This window comes from Ochotona curzoniae, unplaced genomic scaffold, assembly GCF_017591425.1.
Source record: "Ochotona curzoniae isolate NIBS_2020 unplaced genomic scaffold, NIBS_Ocur_1.0 contig_3520, whole genome shotgun sequence".
NCBI classification, from domain to species: Eukaryota; Metazoa; Chordata; class Mammalia; order Lagomorpha; family Ochotonidae; genus Ochotona; species Ochotona curzoniae.
In genome coordinates this window covers 13,532,719-13,552,519 of record NW_024465894.1, presented here as the reverse complement: position 1 = coordinate 13,552,519, position 19,801 = coordinate 13,532,719, and the positions used below count along the sequence as shown (strand labels likewise).

The 19,801-nt window shown below is 42.7% G+C and overlaps 1 protein-coding gene across 5 annotated transcripts in view; it reads right to left on the bottom strand.

Moving 5' to 3' along the window:
• Positions 1-19,801, bottom strand: part of LOC121157379 (ubiquinol-cytochrome-c reductase complex assembly factor 1) — a 98,857-nt gene that overhangs the window by 75,904 nt on the left and 3,152 nt on the right. For 2 of the 5 annotated variants that reach the window (XM_040981573.1, XM_040981576.1), the window contains exons 2-3: positions 14,733-14,837; positions 2,066-2,161 (exon numbers count right to left, since the gene is read on the bottom strand). In XM_040981573.1, the coding sequence (XP_040837507.1) occupies positions 2,066-2,161; positions 14,733-14,837 (201 nt within the window). Of the gene's footprint in view, positions 1-2,065; positions 2,162-14,727; positions 14,838-19,801 lie in introns of all 5 variants that reach the window. The other 3 variants (XM_040981575.1, XM_040981574.1, XM_040981577.1) reach the window with 3 other exon arrangements.

Here is a 19,801-nt window from a genome sequence, read left to right as displayed (position 1 = left end):
CTGTAGTCATTGCTTTCTCTCCCCAACCCCCAGCATCTTTCAAACAAATATGTAAATCGTTGTTAAAAAGTCATTCAAAACCATAATCAATAAAATGCATATATGAATAATATCAAAGCAAGCACTGAATATTTTTAAATCCTTATGTTCTTTATGTAACTAATTTTAACACAATCTACATTAAGAGTGACTACAGAAGACTATAATTTGGAAGTAAACAACCAAAAAACTATTCCGTTTATTTTGCTTTTAAAATGTATTTATTTTTATTAGAGTAACAGAGAGAAGAGGAAACAGAAAGACAGATCTCCCTTCTACTAGTTTACTCACATAATGGCTGCAATGGCCAAACTGGGTCTATCTGAAGCCAAGAGCTAGGAGCTTATTCCAAGTCTACCACACCGGTACAGGGTCCCATCGCTTTGAGCCATACTCCACTGCCTGCCCAGGCCACAAGCAAGGAGGTGAATGGGAAGTAAAGCAGCCGGAACCCAAAGCTGCACCCATAAGGAATCCTAGCCCAGCATATTGGCCTAGTGGTGGCTAAAGTCCTCGCCTTGAACACGCCAGGATCCCATATCTAATCCCAGCAGCCCCGCTTCCCATCCAGCTCCCTGCTTGTGGCCTGGGAAAGCAATAGAGAATGGCCCAAAGCCTTGGGACCCTGCATCCACATGGGAGACCTGGAGGAAATTCCTGGCTCCTGGCTTCAGATCGGCACAGCATCGGCCATTGCAATCACTTGGGGAGTGAATCATCGGACAGAAGATCTTCCTCTCTGTCTTTCCTCCTCTCTGTATATCTGCCTTTCCAATAAAAATAAATAAAATCTTAAAGAAAAATAAGAAATTCACAGGCTTGAAGCATGGTTCAACTGGCTACCCCTGCACCTCCAAGTGTGACTTCCCATATGGGCTCTGGTTCATGTCCCAGCTGCTCCACTTCCCATCCAGCTCCTTGCTTGTGGCCTGGGAAAGTAGAGGATGGTGCAAAACCTTGGGACCCTGTCCCCATATGGGAGACCCAGAGAAAGCTCTTGCCTCCTGGTTTCAGATTAGTTCAGCTCCAGACATTGAGGTCACTTGGGGAGGAACCAGTAGATGGAAGATCTTTTTCTCTGTATCTTTTCCTTTTTCTGTGGGTTTACTTTTCTTATGAAAATAAATAAACCTTACATATATAAAGAAACTCATAAACACTTCCCTAAAGTGTTTTCTTTCTTTTTTTTTTTAGATTTATTTTTACTGGAAAGGCGGAAATACAGAGAGGAGGAGAGACAGAGAGGAAGATCTTCTGTCTGGTGCAGAGTGCAAAGCTTTGGTCACCCTCAACTGCTTTCCCGGGCCACAAGCAGGGAGCTGGATAGAAAGCAGGGCCATAGGGATTAAAATCAGTGCCCATATGGGATCCTGATGCATGCAAGGCAAGGACTTTAACCAGTATGATATCGTGCCAGGAACCCTAAAGTGTTTTCTAGGCAAGGCAGTACAGCTCAAAAAAAGAGGGGACAGGGCCCGGCACAGTAGCCTAGTGGCTAAAGTCCTCACCTTGCACATGCTGGGATCCGATATGGCTGCCAGTTCTGATACCAGCAGCCCCACTTCCCATCCAGCCCTCTGCTTGTGGCCTGGGAATGCAGTCACAGACAGCCCAAAGCCTTAAGACCCTGCACCCACATGGGAGACCTGGAAGGGGAGGCTCCTGGCTTCGGATAGGCGCAGCTCCGGCCGTCGCTGCTACCTCGGGAGTGAATCAGTGGATGGAAGATCTTCCTCTCTGTCTCTCCTCCTCTCTGTATATGTGCCTTTCCAATAAAAATAAAATAAATCTTTAAAAAAAGAGAGAGAGAGAGACAAGGCTCAGAGGCTGGGGAATGGGAAAAGGGACAAAATCCAATCAGCGAGTCACTCTGCCCTGTACCTGAACCACGTCACATCACCTCAATGAGCCTCACCTATTCCCTTACACTCCCGGCCTTACCTATCTCGTTGGCGATTTTGTTTAGACACAAAGAACATCTGTGTGAAAGCACACTACAAACACAGAAAGCAAGAACAATCCTCACCTTATTTGTGGTGTGATACTTTCCACTCAGCTGTACATGCACTCCAGGAATCTGCACTGACCCATCACATCCTCGGGACTGGCTCATCTGGGGGTGCTGGGAAACAAACAAATGGAGTTACACCGCATATTCATTTGGACAGCTAATCTGTGCAAAGTGAAAACGACAGAATTTATCCAATCTTGCTTAGCCAATTTCTGATGATGTGATCACCAAGAGGATCCAAAGTAAGCACCATGAATGGTGTCTATACATGCCAGTGTTCAAGAAGTACTCTAGTCACTTTAAATATGTAAGAATTGGATCTGATACATCTAGAATAAAGTTTTAGTAAAATCTAGGAATTACCGCTTCTTCCAACTCTCCCAAGTGGACACAGGAACCCAAACTTAGACCGTCTTCCTGAGCGGCCTTCCCCAGGCACTTTAGCAGGGATCTGGGTGGGAAGTGGAGCAGTTAGGGCTCGAGTCAATGCCCACATGGGACACAGGCATCGTAAGCAACACCTTAACCTGCTATGCCACACTGCCAACTTGGCTGTTCTACTCCTGATCCAGCTCCCTACAAATGTGCCTAGGAAAGCAACCGAAAATGGTCTGAGTACTTGAGCCCCTGCACCCATGCAGGATACACAAATGAAATTCCTGACTCCTGGCTTCCACCTGTTCAGATAACCACTGAAATTATTTTTTTTTCTAGCTTTTTGTAAAATGTATTTATTTATAGATGCAGAAAGACAGGTAGTACAACCAACCACCATCCACTAGTTCTTTCTCCAAACACCCAAAAAAGAATATTACACCATGAGCCAATCCACGATTCCAATACCAATGACAGAAATCCAATTACTCAAGCCACTTCAACACCATATTCCCAGAGTATACATCAGCAGGATGCTGAGTCAGAAGTAGAACCAGGTAGAGAACTTACATACTCAAATATGGAGCACACGCAGCTCAACTAGAGTCTTAGATGCTAAGCTGAATGCCCACCCCAAGACAGATTTTTAACACTGATTTATTTATTGGAAAGAGTTAACAAAAAGAAATCTTCCATCTGTTGTTTTGGTCTCCAGTTGTCTCAAAAAAACCAGCCGCAGACCAAAGCCAGGAGCTTCTTCCAGGTCTTCCACATGGGTGGCAGAAGCCACTTCCAACTACTTTTCCCAGGCCATCAGCAAGGACTTGGACAGGAAGTAGACAAACTGGGACTCTGACTGCTGCCCAGATGAGAAGACAGTGTCATAGGCACCAATTTTACCTTCTTTGCCACAACACTGGTCCCTCACCCCAAGACCTTTTAAAATAAACAGAACAATTTAAGGGTCACAGCAAAGCTGAATGGAAAAGAGTTCACAAATGCCACCTCCCATTCCTCCACTATCAACATCCCCACTCCAGAGAAGTCCACTTCTTATCAACAATGAATCTGACGGATCTATCATCTTCACTCAATATCCAAAGCTTACAATTTTTTAAAAATATATTCATTTATTTATTTGAAATGCAGAATTAGAGCAAAAGAGGTTCATCTATTGATTCACTCTGGAAATGGTTGTAAAGACCAGAACTGAGCTAGGGCAAAGCCAGGAGACTGGCACGTATCCCACTTGGGTGGCAGGAGCCCAAGTAACTAGGCCATCTTCTGCTGCTTTTCCAGGTACATGAACGTGGGGTTGGCTCAGAAAAGGAACAGCAAGGACACAGGACCCTGGTGGGATGCCAGTGCCATACGCAGCAGCTTAATCCACTCTGCCGTAACACCAGCCCTTAGAGATTATTCTTTTTAATAATATGGGGGCAATGCTAGTAATACTCACACAGGCATCAATGCACAGTGGGGTAAGCTGCTGCTTAGGGTGCCTGCATCCCATACCTGGAATCAAGCTCAGAACTCACTTCTGATCCAGTTTCCTGCGTCTCAGAAGGCAATAAAGGATGCCTCAAATGCCACAGCCTCACCATCCACATGGGAGACCAGGATGCAATGGAGTTCTAGGTTCCTGGTTTCAATCTGACCCAGCCATGGCTACTGTATAGGTATTTGGACAGTGGGCCAGAAAACAAATGATCTCTCTCTTTCTCCCCATTGCCCCCATGATATTACCTTTCAAATAAAGAAGTAAATCTTTTTTTAAAAGATGTTAAAAAAAATGATGAAAGAAGCTTAAAGAGGGAAGAGGAATTAAGTGTATGAGAAGTTCACTCCCTAAATGATTTGCACCATCCAGAGCTGGACCAATCTGAAGTTAGGAACCTGAAACACCACCCATGTCTCCCACATGGGTGGCAGCAAACCAAGTCCTTGGACCATCCTCTGATGCCTTCCCAGGAACATCAGCAGGAAGATGAATCAAAGGTGAAGCAACTAGGACAAACAGGCACTCCAATATGGGATGCTGGTACTGCAGGCAACAGCCTTATCTGCTTTTCCACACTAACAGCACCTAAAAAAATCTGTTAAAAAAAAAAAAAAAAAAAAAAAAAAAACCTTGGGACCCACACTGTGGCTCAACAAGCTAATCCTCCGCCTTGTGGTAGTAGTATCTCATATGGGCACCAGCTTAGATCCCAACTGTTCCACTTTCCATCTAGCTCCCTGCTTGTGGACTGAACAAGCAGTGGAGGACGGCTCAAAGCCTTGGGACCCTACACCTACCTGGGAAATGTAGAAGCTCCTGGCTCCTGGCTTCAGATTGGCTCAGCTCTAGCTGTTGCAGCCATTTGGGGTGTGAACAAGCAGCCAGAAGACCATCTCTCCCTGTCTCTTCCTGTCTCTGTAAATCTGCCTTTCAAACAAAAATAAATAAATCCTTTAAAAAATTAAATACTCTGGCCCAGCACAGTGGCCTAGCAGCTAAAGTCCTCGCCTTGAAAGCGCCAGGATCACATATGGGTGCCAGTACTAATCCCAGCAGCTCCACTTCCCATCCAGCTCCCTGCTTGTGGCCTGGGAAAGCAGTCCAGGATGGCCCAAAGCTTTGGGGCTCTGCACCCATGTGGGAGACCTGGAGGAAGTTCCTGGCTCCTGGCTCTGGATTGGCTCTGCACCAGCCATTGTGCTCACTTGGGGAGTGAACCATTGGACGGAAGATCTTTCTGTCTTTCCTCCTCTCTGTATATCTGATTTTGTAATAAAAATAAATCTTAAAAAAAAAGATTAAAAAATTAAATACTCATATACATAAAATTATAGGTTAAACTTTGATCAGAAAAAAAAACAGAAATTAGTTATTTTATGAATTTAAAATCTGGTTCCTAAACTATCAAAAACACATGCAATAAACATGATTTTTTTCTTCAATTCTAACAAAGAAAAAAATAGATTTTCTAACTCTAAAACAACACTATTTACATTTCTTCTCAAGTCAAGCTATTAAAGAGTAGTCAGAATAGAGCATTGTAGCACAGCCCATTAGGCCTCCACTTGGGACACCTACACCCCACGTACAGTGCCTGGTTTGTCCTGATTCCTTGTCTTCTAATCTAGTTAATCCTCAAGTTTACCCTGAAGGCAACAGAGAACGGGTCGAGTAATTGAGTATGTGTCACCCATGTGAGAAAACTGGATGGAATTTCAAAGTCCTGGCTTTGGCCTGAACCCATCCACAGCAGCTGCAGGCACTGGGAAGTGAACCACCAGATTTTCTGTCTCTCTAAATAAAATACTCATTCAAAAAAAATTTACCAGGATTCTGCTGGTCAGTCTCAAGGACATTAAAGTTATGCTTTAATTCCTGAGTATCAAGTAATCTTTGTAAAACACAGAGACGATCTACACACAGAACATCCACCACGTCACACACATCAGTGTAATGCGTCACCTGGGACACCAAGCATGCAAACTGACTCAAAGAACACAACCAACAACAAGATGACATGCTTTGGACTAAATTCTCTTCAGCTTCATGAACATTCTGTGTCCCTATAACTCCAGAAGAAATAACCGTTACATATTTTTACTCTCCTATCATCATGAGTTGACATTTCACACTATATTCAACTGCCAAAAACAACCAAAAAACAAAACAAAACAAAAACAAATATCCACTACTAAGGCCAAAATCTAGTTTTCTCACACACCCACACATATCTATAAATACATATTTGCATTTTTTATATAACTAATATTTTACCTTGCTCCACAAAAGGATTTACCTAACCCCTGAAGACTTCAATTCTTCATTTACTTAAATACTAATAACATTTTGGGCCTGGCACAGTAGCCTAGTGGTTAAAGTCCTTGCCTTGAATGCGCCGGGATCCCATATAGGCACCAGTTCGTGTCCCAGCCGCCTTGCTTCCCATCCAGCTCCCGGCTTGCGGCCTAGGAAAGCAGTTGAGGACGGCCCAAAGCCTTGGGACCCTGCACCCGCATGGGAGACCCAGAAGAAGTTTCTGGCTCCTGGCTTCAGGTTGACTCAGCTCCAGCCATTTTGGCCACTTGGGGAGTGAACCAGCAGATGGAAGATCATCCTCTCTGTACAGCTGAATTTCCAATAATAATACAATAAATCTTAAAATAATAACATTTTGTAAAAAAGAAAAAAAATATTCCAACATGATTTTTTTTTAAAGAAGCCTACCCTGACCACTTAGGCTCTTGCCATCTCACTATGCTCCAGAATAACAGTAGTCTGTTCATTTCCTTCATGGTACTCATCATAATGTATCATTATATATTTATTTCTATACTTGCGTGTTTTCTACTGCCACTAGGAAAAACAGACATCAAGGGTAAGAACTATCTATACTACCAAAATCAAGTGAAGTACACTGCACATGGGAAATACTCAGATATCTGCTGAGTGAACAAAGCCTATCTGTACAATTTTTTTTCAGACTTATTTTTATTTAAAAGGCAGATTCACAGAGAAAATGAAAGATCGAGAGAGAGATTGATCCTCCATCCACTGGCTCGTTCCCCCAAATGACTACAACAGCCAGGGAGGGACAGGTACAAAGCTGGGATCCAGGAGTTTCTTCCGGACCTCCTAAGTGGATAAAGGGCCCACGGACTTGAGTCGTCCGCTTTCCCAGGCCATAGGTAAGAAGCAGGATCAGAAGAGGAGCAGTATGGACTAGAACTGGCATTTATATGGGATGCTGGTATAACAGGCAGATGATTAGCCTGTTAAGTCACTGCGCCAGCCCCATCCTATACAATTTCTATTTCTCATTAATTCCTTTCTGTCCTGTCCACACACAGGCCACACATGCTTCACCCTATTAAATGGCCATGACATGTTACTCCTTGTGTCAAGTTTTGGGATACATACCAAATCTCTTTTAAAAGAATCACAAAATAAATAAGACCACATAGAAAAAAACAAAACTAAATATTACACTTCAAGCTGAAACAAAACGAAGGTACAGGTAACTACAATTCACATACATGTATAAAATGCTACCACCATTTTGGAGAAACATTTAGTAGTATCTGTTGAAACTGAATAATCCCATTTCTAGGAACAAACTCCAACAGAAATATACACCTACATTCAAATGGTATGTACAAGAATGTTAATAGAAACATTATTCATGAAAACCCCAAACATCCATCCACAGAAGAATGGATGAATTAACCGAGATACCTTCATGTAACAAAATATTACACATTTACTACTATAAAGAACAACATGAATAAATCTCTAAAACAAGTTGAAAGAAAACAGAAACTCACAGAAGACTGTGTACCATATATTTAGAAGGCAAATTAATCTATGGTATTCACAGTGAAGCCTGTGGTTAGCCTCTTGGTTGGCAGTAGTGACTAGACGGAGATCAAAGAAGTTTCTGTGGTCCTGGTAATGTCTATTTCTTGATCTGAAGGCTGAGTATGCTCACTTGGTAATAATTCATTGGACTATACACTTAGGATTTGTGCCTTTTTGATATTTATAATAGTCATAAAATTGTACAAAAATGTTTAGCTATGTGGAATAGGCATTGCAAACAATAGAAATTTACAAATGGAAAAGAGAGGTCATCAGAAAAGATCGCATACAAGAAGACGAGATAGGGAAAAATGAAGAATGAAAAGGCATAGGTAAAGAAGCCTAGTGTAGTGTCAATAGAAAACAAAAAAAGAGAGAGAGAGAGAGAGAGAGAGAAGAATAAGCTAACACTAGTTCTCTCATGGATTTAGTTTGAGAATCGATTAAGCAATATATGTGAAAGAGATCCGTAAACTATCATGTATAAATCAGGTAAACACCTGTTCCAGGCTACAATGATAAATTCTTTTGCAGTGTCTCACTAAAAGGAATGCAAAGGGGATCGCACTGAGGCATGGCGGGTTAAGCTGGCACCAGCAGTGCCAGCATCTCGTATGGGCACCAGTTCAAGTCCCCATCTGCTTCACTTCCAATCCAGCTCCCTAACACACCTGGGAAAGCTCAAGTCCTTGGGCTCCTGAACCCATGTGGGAGACCAAGAAGAAACTCCTGGCTCCTGGTTTCAGACCAGCCCAACTCCAGCTGTTGTGGCCATTTGGGGAATGAACCAGTGGATGGAGGATCTTCTCTCTCCATTCTTCCTCTTTCTCTGCAACTCCATGGAAGGAAGGAAGGGAGAATGAAAGCAAGAAAGGAGAGAGAAAGGGAGGGAGAGAGGAAGGAAGGTTGGTTAAAAAAAAAGAAAAAGGAATATAAGATTTCACCCTTACTTTTTTTTCAACAAGGTTCTGAAAGCTCAGAAGCTCCCAGATATGAGCAAGAGAGAGATGGAGATGGACTCAATTTTTGAACACTATATTTTATACACACACATATATGGATCTTTCTGCAAAACTAAACACTTGGAGTGGATGGATGCCCTCAACAGTTAAGATACCACTCAGGATGCCTGTAATCCACACAAAGGTATCTCCTAGGTTCCAGTGTCAGCTCTGCTCCCATTCCAGCTTCCTGCTAATGCACACCGTGGGAGGCAGCAGCTTTGGGCTCAAGTGCTTGGGTCCCTGCTACCCAAGGGGAGAGCTGCACTACGTTCTCAGCTCCTTGCTTTTGCCCTGGTCTAGTCCTGCCTGTTGTGGACATTTGGGGAGTGAACAAGAGGATGGCAGCTCTTTCTAACAGTCCCTGTTTCTCTCTACAGCTCTCAAAAATTAAAAGCAAAAACAAAATGATAAGCTCTAGCAAGACATAGCCTACTTTGTCCTTCATTTACATTCTGTCTCAATGCTTCACTATTTGGGAAATAAAATCAATACTCAATAAAAGCTAGGTAGACTTTAAAAAAAAATTTTTTTTTCAAAGAGAAGGACAACCTGGAGAAGGTCCAAAACAGAACCGCAGGAATGATCAAAGGGATGAATAAAAGGTCCTAGTGGAAAGGTTAACATGAATTGAGGGTGTTTAGCTTGGAGAAAAGACAACTGAAGAACTAAGGAGTAACTTATAATAACACTTGAGCTGGAAGAAATCTCAAAGATCTTCCAGTCCAACCTTTTAATTTCAAGGATGAGGAAACTAAGACCAAGGGAGATGTTGCAACTTGCCAAAGGTAGTTTTAGGTCAATTTATTTTTTTTTTAAGTTTCACTTTATACAGGGAATAGAAAATGTGCCCAAGTAGCATGAAAATGGCAGCAAAAATAACCGTTACAAATTACTAAAGATACTCATTATGCCCAGTATCTACATGTTCCCTATTTTAATTGTAAGAGACCTGCAGACACTATTTTTTTATTCTCATTTTAGAAATTAGGACACAAAGACTCAAAGAAGTAAAGTTCCTTAACAAGGGGAACACACATATAAAGCTATCTGTGTCCCTACAGAAAGCTGCCTTCAAAAACCTGAGTAGGTATGAAGGAAAGAGTTTCATGTTGGTTTGTGCTTCAGTCAGAGATTGATGTGTCATCTGGTAAAAGCTTCTTTCCTGCCAGCAGAGTCCCGAGGCAGCTCTGAGCATCTCAGGCAAGTGAGAGTCTACGTACTTGTCTGCATCTTTTCTTCTGAGGCCACGACAATTCAACCAATCTAACCAACCGCACTGGTGTCCAAACATCACGCCTCTAAACACCAATAACAGACATGTTTTCATCCTCTTGACACCATTAACTTAGTACCTTGGAGCTTTAACTTCTCTGCATAACTTTGGGGGCCAAATCATTTTCAAAATGTTAACATGAGAGTACACAAATCTGACAAATGCTTATTGTCAGACACACCGTAGGAGAAATAGAGTCCTTAAAGGTGACAAAAAAGGACACACAGTAATATTTACATGGAAAGGCATACATGAATAAACATAAAATAATAAATCTTAAAAAAAAAACTACAAAAAACTCTTGGGCCCAGAGTGATAGTGTAGCAGTTTAAGTCCTTGCCTTGAACACGCCGAGATCCCACATGGGCGCCGGTTCTAATCCCAGTAGCCCTGCTGCCCATCCAGCTCCCTGCTTGTGGCCTGGGAAAGCAGTGGAGGACGGCCCAAAGCCTTGTGATCCTGCACCCACGTGGGAGACCTGGAGGAAGCTCCTGGCTCCTGGCTTCAGATTAGCTCAGCTCCACCCACTGTGGCCACTTGGGGAGTGAACCTTCAGATGGAAGATCTCTTATTCTGTGTCTCCTCCTCTCTGTATATCTGCCTTTCCAATAAAAATAAATCTAAAAAACAAACAAACAAACAAAAAAAGCAAAAAAGCCTGAGTAGGGAGCTACTCCTGTGGTGCACCTGCAATACCAGCAGCCCATCCGGAGAGTGGGTTTCTGTCTGACTGCTCCCCTCCCAATTCAGCTCCTTACTAATGTGCCTGAGAAAGCGGCAGATGATGGCTCAGGAGCTTAGGTCCCTGCCTTCCACATGGAGTTCCAGGTTCTGCCCCAGCCAATAAGGCCAAACAGAGAATAAAGCAGTGGATGGAAAATCTCGTTCTCTGTCTCCAACATGACAGGGTTATGCATGCTTAGCTCTCAGATCTTTCTTTCTTTCTAAGATTTATTTTTGTTTGAGAGCCAAATTAACACAGAGACAAACAGGCAGAGATCTTCCATTTGCTGGTTCACTCCACAATTGGTTGCTATGGTCAGAGCTAGAATGATTCAAAGCCAGGAGCCAGGAGCCAGGAGTTTCTTCTGGGTCTCCAAAATGGATGCAGGGACCTGAAGACTTGAACTACCCAGCCTGCACCACACACACTTCCCCACAACCCCACTGCTTTACAAGGCCATAGGCAGAGAACTTGTTCAGAAGTGTAGCAGCTGGGACTCAAACAAATGCCAATATTGGATGCTGCCACCGCAGGCAGAAGACAAGCCTGGGACCCCACATTGTAGCCTAGTGGCTAAAGTCCACACCTTGAACACACCAGGATCCCATATGAGCACCAGGTTCATGCCCCAGCAGCCTCAGTTCCCACCCAGCTCTCTGCTTGTGCCTGGGAAAGCTGTCAAGGCCATCCCAAAGTCTCAGAATCCTTCACCCATGTGAAAGACCAAGCTCTTGGCTCCTGGCTTTGGACTGGCTCAGCTCTGGCCGTTGCAGCCACTTGGGAAACAAACCAGCGGACAGATCTTTCTCTCTATATCTCTTCCTCTCTCTATATCTGATTTACCAATAAAACTAAATGTTTATTAAAAAAAAAAAGTGCCTATTCCAGTAGCCATATGCTTTAAAAAGAAGATGATCAGCCTGCAAAGCTACCATGCTAGCCCAGATATTAATTTCTAAATATTACACCCTGTTAATAAGACAAGGAGGTGGTGCTATGGCTGAATGGTTTTGGCTGCCACCCGAAACATAAGCATCCCCTATCAGTGCCAGTTCAGGTCCTGACTGCTTCACATTAGATTCAGCTCCCTGATAAAGCAACAGAAGACAACCCCTGCCATCCACATCAACCCTTGAATGGAGATCTAGGAAATGGCTTTGGCCTGACCCAACCCCAACCCTGCAGCCACTAGGGGAGTGACCCAACAGGAGAACTCTTTCTCTGTAATTCTTTCAAACAATTAAATAAATCTTTAAGGAAAAAAAGGGGGGAGGGGGAGTGACAGAGATTAAAAAAAAAAAAAAAAAAAACTCCTTGGAGAAATGATTGAATCTAGGGCTCTACACCAAAGGAAAAATACAACATTAACTTCAAATGTATTATGGTGCCAAAATATGAGAAAATCCAAAAATAAATGGATGGGACTAGTGCCTTGGTATAGTTAAGCCTCCACGAGCAGCACCAGTATTCCATACGGTCACTAATAAAGCTACAGAAGACAACTCCTGCCATCCACATGCAACCCCTGAATGGAGATCTAGGAAATGGCTTTGGCTCCACTTCTGATCCAGCTCCTGCCTAATGACCTGGGAAAGCAGCAGAGGGTAGTTCAAGTCCTTGGGATCCTTTATCTACATGGCAGACCCTGCAAGAAGCTCCTGTCTTCTGGCTGCAGATCAGCTGAACTCTCCTCTGGCTACTATGGCCATTTGGGAAATAAAAAATAAAAAGCAGCATTCTCTCTAACACTGCCTTTCAAACAAATAAATCATTAAAAAAAAAAAAGGATACTGTATCCCGTATTAGAGGGTGTGGTTTCAATTACTAGTTCTGGTGTCTCACTCTAGCTTCCTTCTAACACAAACCAGGAAGCCCTGGTGACCGTTCCAGTAATTGTGTTTCTGCCACCCATGTGGGAGAGCTAGACTGAGCTCCTGGCTCCGCCTTAAGCGCTAGCTGACCTAGGACAACTGCAGGCTGTTAAGGAGTTACCCAGTGAGTGCTAGCTTTCTCTTTGACTCTCAACTTCCCATTTTTGGGGGTGGGAGGGAGTTTAAAAATGATGGTGTCAAGCAGAGGAACCGGAGGAAGTTCCAGTGATTAAAAACAGGAACAGGAACAACTAAACCCTGCACAGTAGCCTAACAGCTAAAGTTCTCACCTTGCACATGCCAGGATCTCATATGGGCACCAGTTCTAATCCTGACTGCTCCACTTCCCCTCCAGCTCCCTCCCTGTGGCCTGGGAAAGCAGTCCAGCACGGTCCAAAGCCTTGGGACCCTGTATGTCTGATTTTGCAATGAAAATAAAATAAACAGAAAATGGATTATAACTTATAGACAAAAACTGATATTCATGAACCTATACTGACATAAATAATCAAATAAATAAATGGAGAAGTGACAATTCTTCATTAGAATTCCAATCAATAAACAGGAATGATAGTAATTTAAAATCACCATCAAATAACACAGTAACTATAACTGCAATTAAGAACCACTGATGAACTATCACATAATCCAGCAATCCCATTTCAAAGAATACATAAATTTCAAAGAATATAAAGCAGAAGTTCAAACAGGCAGTGGAATGGCCATGGATCCTGTTTCACAATATCAACAGGTGGAAGCAACACAAACAGATTTTTTTAAAAAATGGAAAATATATATACATGTACAATGGAATATTATGCAATCTAATGAAAGGAAATCCTGCTATATGCTGCAACAGGGTTGAACCTCAAGACTTCAAGCTAAATGAAATAATAGGTCAATCAAAAGGTTAACTACTTCGTGATTTGTCACAATACCTAGAGAAGTCAACCCCTCCCCAATAAAAGCAGTAAAAAAGAGGATGGGCATCATAGTTCAGGGGGTTAAGCCACCACTTGGGATACTTACATCCTATAACAAAGAGCCAATTCAAGCTGGCTTTGGCTAACTTAACTTTGACTTTCCCCAGGAAAGGCTGCAGTTCTGCCCCACTGTCTCTGAATAGGAAACACTAGTGTGCTTGAGAAGGTGGCACATGACGGCCCAAGGACTTGGGTTGCTGCCACCCATATGGAATATCCAGATTGAGAATCAGGTGTCTGGTTTTGGCATGGCCGTACCCTGGCTATATAGGCATTTGAGAAGTGGACCAAGTGATGGAAGATTTCTCTGCCACTCTACTCTTCAGATAATGTTTTCAAAGAGATGTTTTTAACGTGCTAATTTTAAAGCATATAATGGAAAAAGAAATAATTTTCATGACAAAGGAAATAGGTAGCCATTAAAAACTTAATTATAAAATCTAATGAATAATTTCTGCTCTTACAAAAGAAGCATCAGAATATAAAATTCTGTAGATATTTGTTAAAGTACTTGTGGAAAAACTGGCACACATAATACTGGAAAGCAATCAGTAAAGATGAAAATATTAATATCTTAAGATATGAAGTACTGGGTGATTTTTACCTCCTTTATTACTAAACTATTGGTAGGATTAACAAAAGTCAGGAAGGAAAAAACCTCCTTACAGAGAGTCCAAGGTAAACTACATTACAGTGAATCATGTAGTAAATGCTGAACTAAAGCCTCTAATAATTGGCTTTTAGATGCTATGTTCATAAAAAGAAACATTTCTCACCCCAAATAAAAGTAACACAAAGTAGATTTGAAAAGAAAGCTGAAAAATGTCTAATTCTGAGCTGAATATCTGGAAGAACTCCCTAACAGTAAAAATCATCAGACTGTAACGCAGTATCCTGGGCACAGTTCCACTGCTAGCGTATTTAGCAGTGCCGTAGACACTACCCTGCAGGAATCCAGCCCGAGCTTGCATCAGAGACCCACAGTGGTCTCATGAGCTTTTTCCATCACACAATTTGGTTGGCTAATCTATTAATACATGACATTTACACATACACACTAAGGTTTTCATACCAAGAAGGAAATGGCAAACTTTACCTGGGAAAGGCCAGACAGAGTTCTGCCCCACTGTCTTTGAGTGAGAGACACAGGTACCAACTGGCTGCATACTGGAATCCACTGGCAGATGCTAGTCTGATTCCTCTACAGGGGGGAAAAAAAAAAGTCAGGAATCTGTATCTGACTCCTTTTACAAATGACAAAGAGTGGACCATGACACTGTGACATAAGAAATACATATTTGTTCTCTACTTCTGGTTCCTGGCAGAGGCTCTTAAAAAACATTGGAAATTCTGAGTGATAGTATTTTGTTTTTTTTTTTAATGTAAAATCTTGTTCCTCCCTATTTTCTTTTTTTTTAATTTCTTTATTTTTATTGGAAAGTCAGATACATAGAGAGGAGGAGAGACAGAAAGACCTTCTGTCCACTAATTCATTCCGCAAGTAGCCAAAACAGCCAGAGCTACACCAATTCAAAGCTAGGAGCTTCTTCTGGGTCTCCCACGTGGGTCCAGTGTCCCAAGGCTTTGGGCTGTCCTTGACTGCTTTCCCAGGAAACAAGCAGGGAGCTGGATGGGAAGCAGGGCCACTGGGTTTAGAACCGGTGCCCATATGGGATCCTGGCGCGTTCAAGGCGAGGACTTTAGCTGCTAGGCCACCGTGCCAGGCCCCAGGTATTTTTTTTTTTTGTGGTATTTTTTTTTTTAAGTATCTTGTCATTAATGAATTTGAATTTTACTTGAGTTTATATTAATGAAGTGACACCTGGAGCATGTACAGCTGGTTGCCAGAGGAACCAACCACACAGAGCCCTAGACTTTTCACTTCAACATTTAAACCTCACAATCACCATCCAATAACCTGGATGTATTGCTATTATCCCATTTAAGCAGATAAGTATGTCACCTCTTGAAATATCAGTATCCCACATCAGAGTATGAGTTGAAATCCTGGCTGCTCTCCCTTCAATCCAGCTCCTTGTTAATGTGCCTTGAAAGGCGGCCAACGAAGGCCCAAGTGTTTGAGCCCCTGCCACCTGGAATGGAGTACCTGGCTCCAGGCTTAGGTCTGGCTCAGCTCTGGACAATTGTGGCCTTTGGGGAGTGAATTAGTAGATGAAGATTTCTCTCTTTCTTTCTCTCTCTCTTTCCCTCTCTGATGCTGTGCCTCTGAAATAAATAAATGTTTTGAAATAAATAAAGATAATAAAACTAAAGAATGCATAGGATAAACAACTTGCTTACATCACAGGGTTAATAAATAGCAGGGTTAAGATTTGAATCCAGGAAGGACAGGCCAATCCCAGAATCTATGCTCATTTATAAAATACACAATAAAGGCAGAATCTCTAAGTCTCTTTCTAACTCAACCTAGTCTTGAACCAATTAAAAAATAGTATATTGTGGAAAGAGCCACATCCTTAGCATCAGAAAGGTAATTTGATTCTTGGTTCCATTGTTGACAAGCGATACCTCTGTGATACTGGGGTGCCTCTGCTGTAAAACAAAGCTAACATCTCTACTTCTCAATATTTAAAGGACAAGTTAACATAGGTAACCTCACAGTACCATTCAGCTCAATTTAGAGCTAAATCAGAAGCTCCATTTCCTCCAGAGTACCCAGAAATGGGGTGAGGTGGTACTACAATTTCAAATGCTTTAAGTATCTCACATTCCAAAATAATGTTAACCAATTCCAATAGGCCACTCACAATACCTTACTTACAATGAAAATTGTTACTAAGAATATATAATACAATGTTAATAACAATAAAAAAAAGAAAGGTAAAAAATAAATAAATAAACTGAAGTTTGATCTATTGGAACATGCTTTTTTTAAAAAAGATTTTATTTTTACTGGAAAGGTAGATTAGATTTATGGAAAGGAGAGAGAGATAAAGCTCTTCCATCCACTGGTTAATTCCCCAAATAGCTGCAACATCCAGAGCTGGGCCCATCTGAATCCAGGAGCCAGCAGCTTCTTCCAGGTCTCCCATACGGGGGTGCAGGGTCCCAAGGCTTTGGGCCATCTTCTACTGCTTTCCCAGGCCACAAGCAGGGAGTTGGATGGGAAGTGGAGCAGCGAGGACGTGAACCAGTGCCTACATGAGATCCCAGCACTTTCAAGGTGAGTACTCAGCAATTAAATCACTGTGCCCAGCCCTTCTTTTTCTTTTTTAAAGATGATTTATTTGAAAACCAGCATTACAGAGAAAGATAGGGAGGAACAGAGCAATATCTGCATTCTACAGGTTTATTCCCCAAATGATTGTCAAGACCAGGACAGGGCAGACCAAACACAGGAGTTCAGTCTCATCTGGGTCTCTCACATGGGTGACAGGGACCCAGGCATTCATCATCCACTGCTTTTCCCAGCAACATCAGCAGGCAGCTGGATCAGAAGTGGAGCAGCCCCAGTGCCAATATGGAATGCAGGTGTTGTAGGCAAGTGGCTTTACCCACTATACCACGGCACCAGCCCCAGGAATGATCTGCAAATGAGACAATTTACTAGCATTTTGTTTTGCTAACACTGATAGGCTTATCAAAATCATTCAATGTCAGGTGGCAAAAGCGGGGGGGGAGGGAGGAAGCAAGAAGAAATTACAAGTAGAAACAATGAAAACCTCTGAAAGATTTTCTGAAAGATTCATCGGGTTTTTTCCAATATAAGCTAAAGTCTTGGGCCTGGTGCCATGGCCTAGCAGCTGGGATCCCATATGCACACTGGTTCTAATCCTGGCAGCTCCACTTCCCATCCAGCTCCCATCCAGATTCTTGCTTGTGGCCTGGGAAAGTGGTCAGGGATGGCCCAAAGCCTTGGGATCCTGCACTCGCGTGGGAGACCCGGTAGAGGATTTGGGTTCCTGGCTTCAGATCAGCACAGCACCAGTTGCTATCACTTAGGGAGTGAATCATCGGACGGAGGATATTTCTGTCTGTCTCTCCTCCTCTCTGTATATATCTGACTTTGCAATAAAAATAAATAAATCTTAAAAAAAAAAAAAGTCCTCTCTATAATTCTGGCTCTATTAGAAAATACGAGCACTGAGCTCGCTCATTCCTTCTCCAATCCTACAATTCTTTACAAATCCCTAATTGAAACTGAGCAAAAAGGTGTTTGAAAACTAGGTTGGCCATTATATAACTATGTGGTCCTGAACCAATTACACACCTGAGGCCTCTGTTTTCCTTATCAAAAATGGGAATAATAAAGGCTACCTCACCAGCATGATCCCAGGGATACTTATTAAAAGCACTTGGAAATATAAACACAAAAGCATTATTACTCTTATGAACAACTGTTAGTGAATTACGTAAGATCTTCTTTCTCCAGCAAACTGTCAAAACAAGAATCATCTTTTGGTAGGAGTTTGACGCAACAGGTAAACCACCACTCGGGAAGCCTGCATTTGATATCTACCAAAGCGCATGGGTTCGAGTCCTGGCTCCACTCCCAATACCATCTTCCTCCTCATCATACCCTGACAGGCAGCAAGTGAGGGTACAAACACTTGGTTATACCCACCTGTTAGAACTTGCCAGGTTGTTGAAACACAAACAGAAAACTAACACCACCAGTGTAGGAGACCTGAACTGAATTCCTGCCTCCTGGCTTCTAGCTTTGGCCAGGATCAACCTAGCTGTTGAAGGCATTTGCGTAGCAGACCAGGGAATGAAAGTTTTTTTTTTTTTTTCTCTTGACTTTTCTTTTCATTCCCAGCTTCTGCCTGGCCCAGTCCTGCAACTGTGTGGTCTTTCAGAGAATGAATATCCCACCCCTTGTTCTGCCTGTCTTATAAAGTATTTAAAAAATCACATACTGAAATGCAGAGATGGGGGTCACAGCCCTGGTGTAGCACATTAATTCTCCACCTGTAGTGCCAGAAACTCATATGGGCACCAGTTCCTATCGGGGGTGCTCTACTTCTGATCCAGCTCCCTGCTAAAGGCCTGGGAAAGCAGAAGAAGATGGCCAAAGTGCTTGGACCCTGCACCCACATGGGAGATCCAGAAGAAGCTCCTGGCTGCAGGCTCCTGGTTTTAGACTGACCTAGTTACAGCCACTGTAGTCACTGAGGGAATGAAACAGCAGATGGAAGATCTTTCTGTGTCACTCCTTCTCTTTTGTAATTCTATATAAATGGAGATGACACTGTTGTATTTTTGTTTTTGTTACAGAAAAACAACACAGCACAGGTTTTATTGTTTTCTTTTTAAGATTTATTTATTTTTATTGCAAAGTAAGGTACACAGAGAGAGAAGAGACAGAGAGGAAGATCTTCCATCTGATGATTCACTCCCCAAGTGACCGCAACAGCCGGTGCAGAGCTGATCCGAAGCCAGGAGCCAGGAACTTCCTCCAGGTACCCCAGGCGGGTGTAGGGTCCCAAGGCTTTGGGCCGTCCTCGACTGCTTTCCCGGGCCACAAGCAGGGAGCTGCATGGGAAGCAGGGCTGCTGGGATTAGAACTGGTGCCTATATGGGATTCTGGTGAATTCAAGGAGTACTTTAACTGCTAGGCCACCGCGCTAGGCCCAATGCACAGGTTTTAATAAAAGTTTTTTTTTTAAGATTTATTTATTTTTATTACAAAGTCAGATATAGAGAGGAGGAGAGATAGAGAGGAAGATCTTGCATCTGATGAATCACTCCCCAAGTTAGTGAAACGGTAGGTGCTGCGCCGATCCAGAGCCAGGAACCAGGAACCTCTTCCGGGTCTCCCACATGAGTGCAGGGTCCCAAAGCATTGGGCCGTCCTCAACTGTTTTCCCAGGCCACAAGCAGGGAGCTGAATGGGAAGTGAAGCTGCCGGGATTAGAACCGGCGCCCATACGGGATGCAGAAAATGCTCAACCATAGCCAAATATGTTGCTTCCTCCCACTTTGTTCAGAAAGGTTTTGAGCAAGTCAGCAAAAAAATGAAATGTGAGGAGTCAGGTTTCCATTAGGGAAAGTGATTAACAAATCAAGCAAAGCCAAGGGGTACGTCTTTCATACACAAAAAATAGATCACATATTGCTTAATTTGGGTAAGATTTGGCTCCTCAAACTCAACAAGCCATTAAACCCCAAAGCTAGGCCTGGTACAATGGCTCAGTGGCTAAA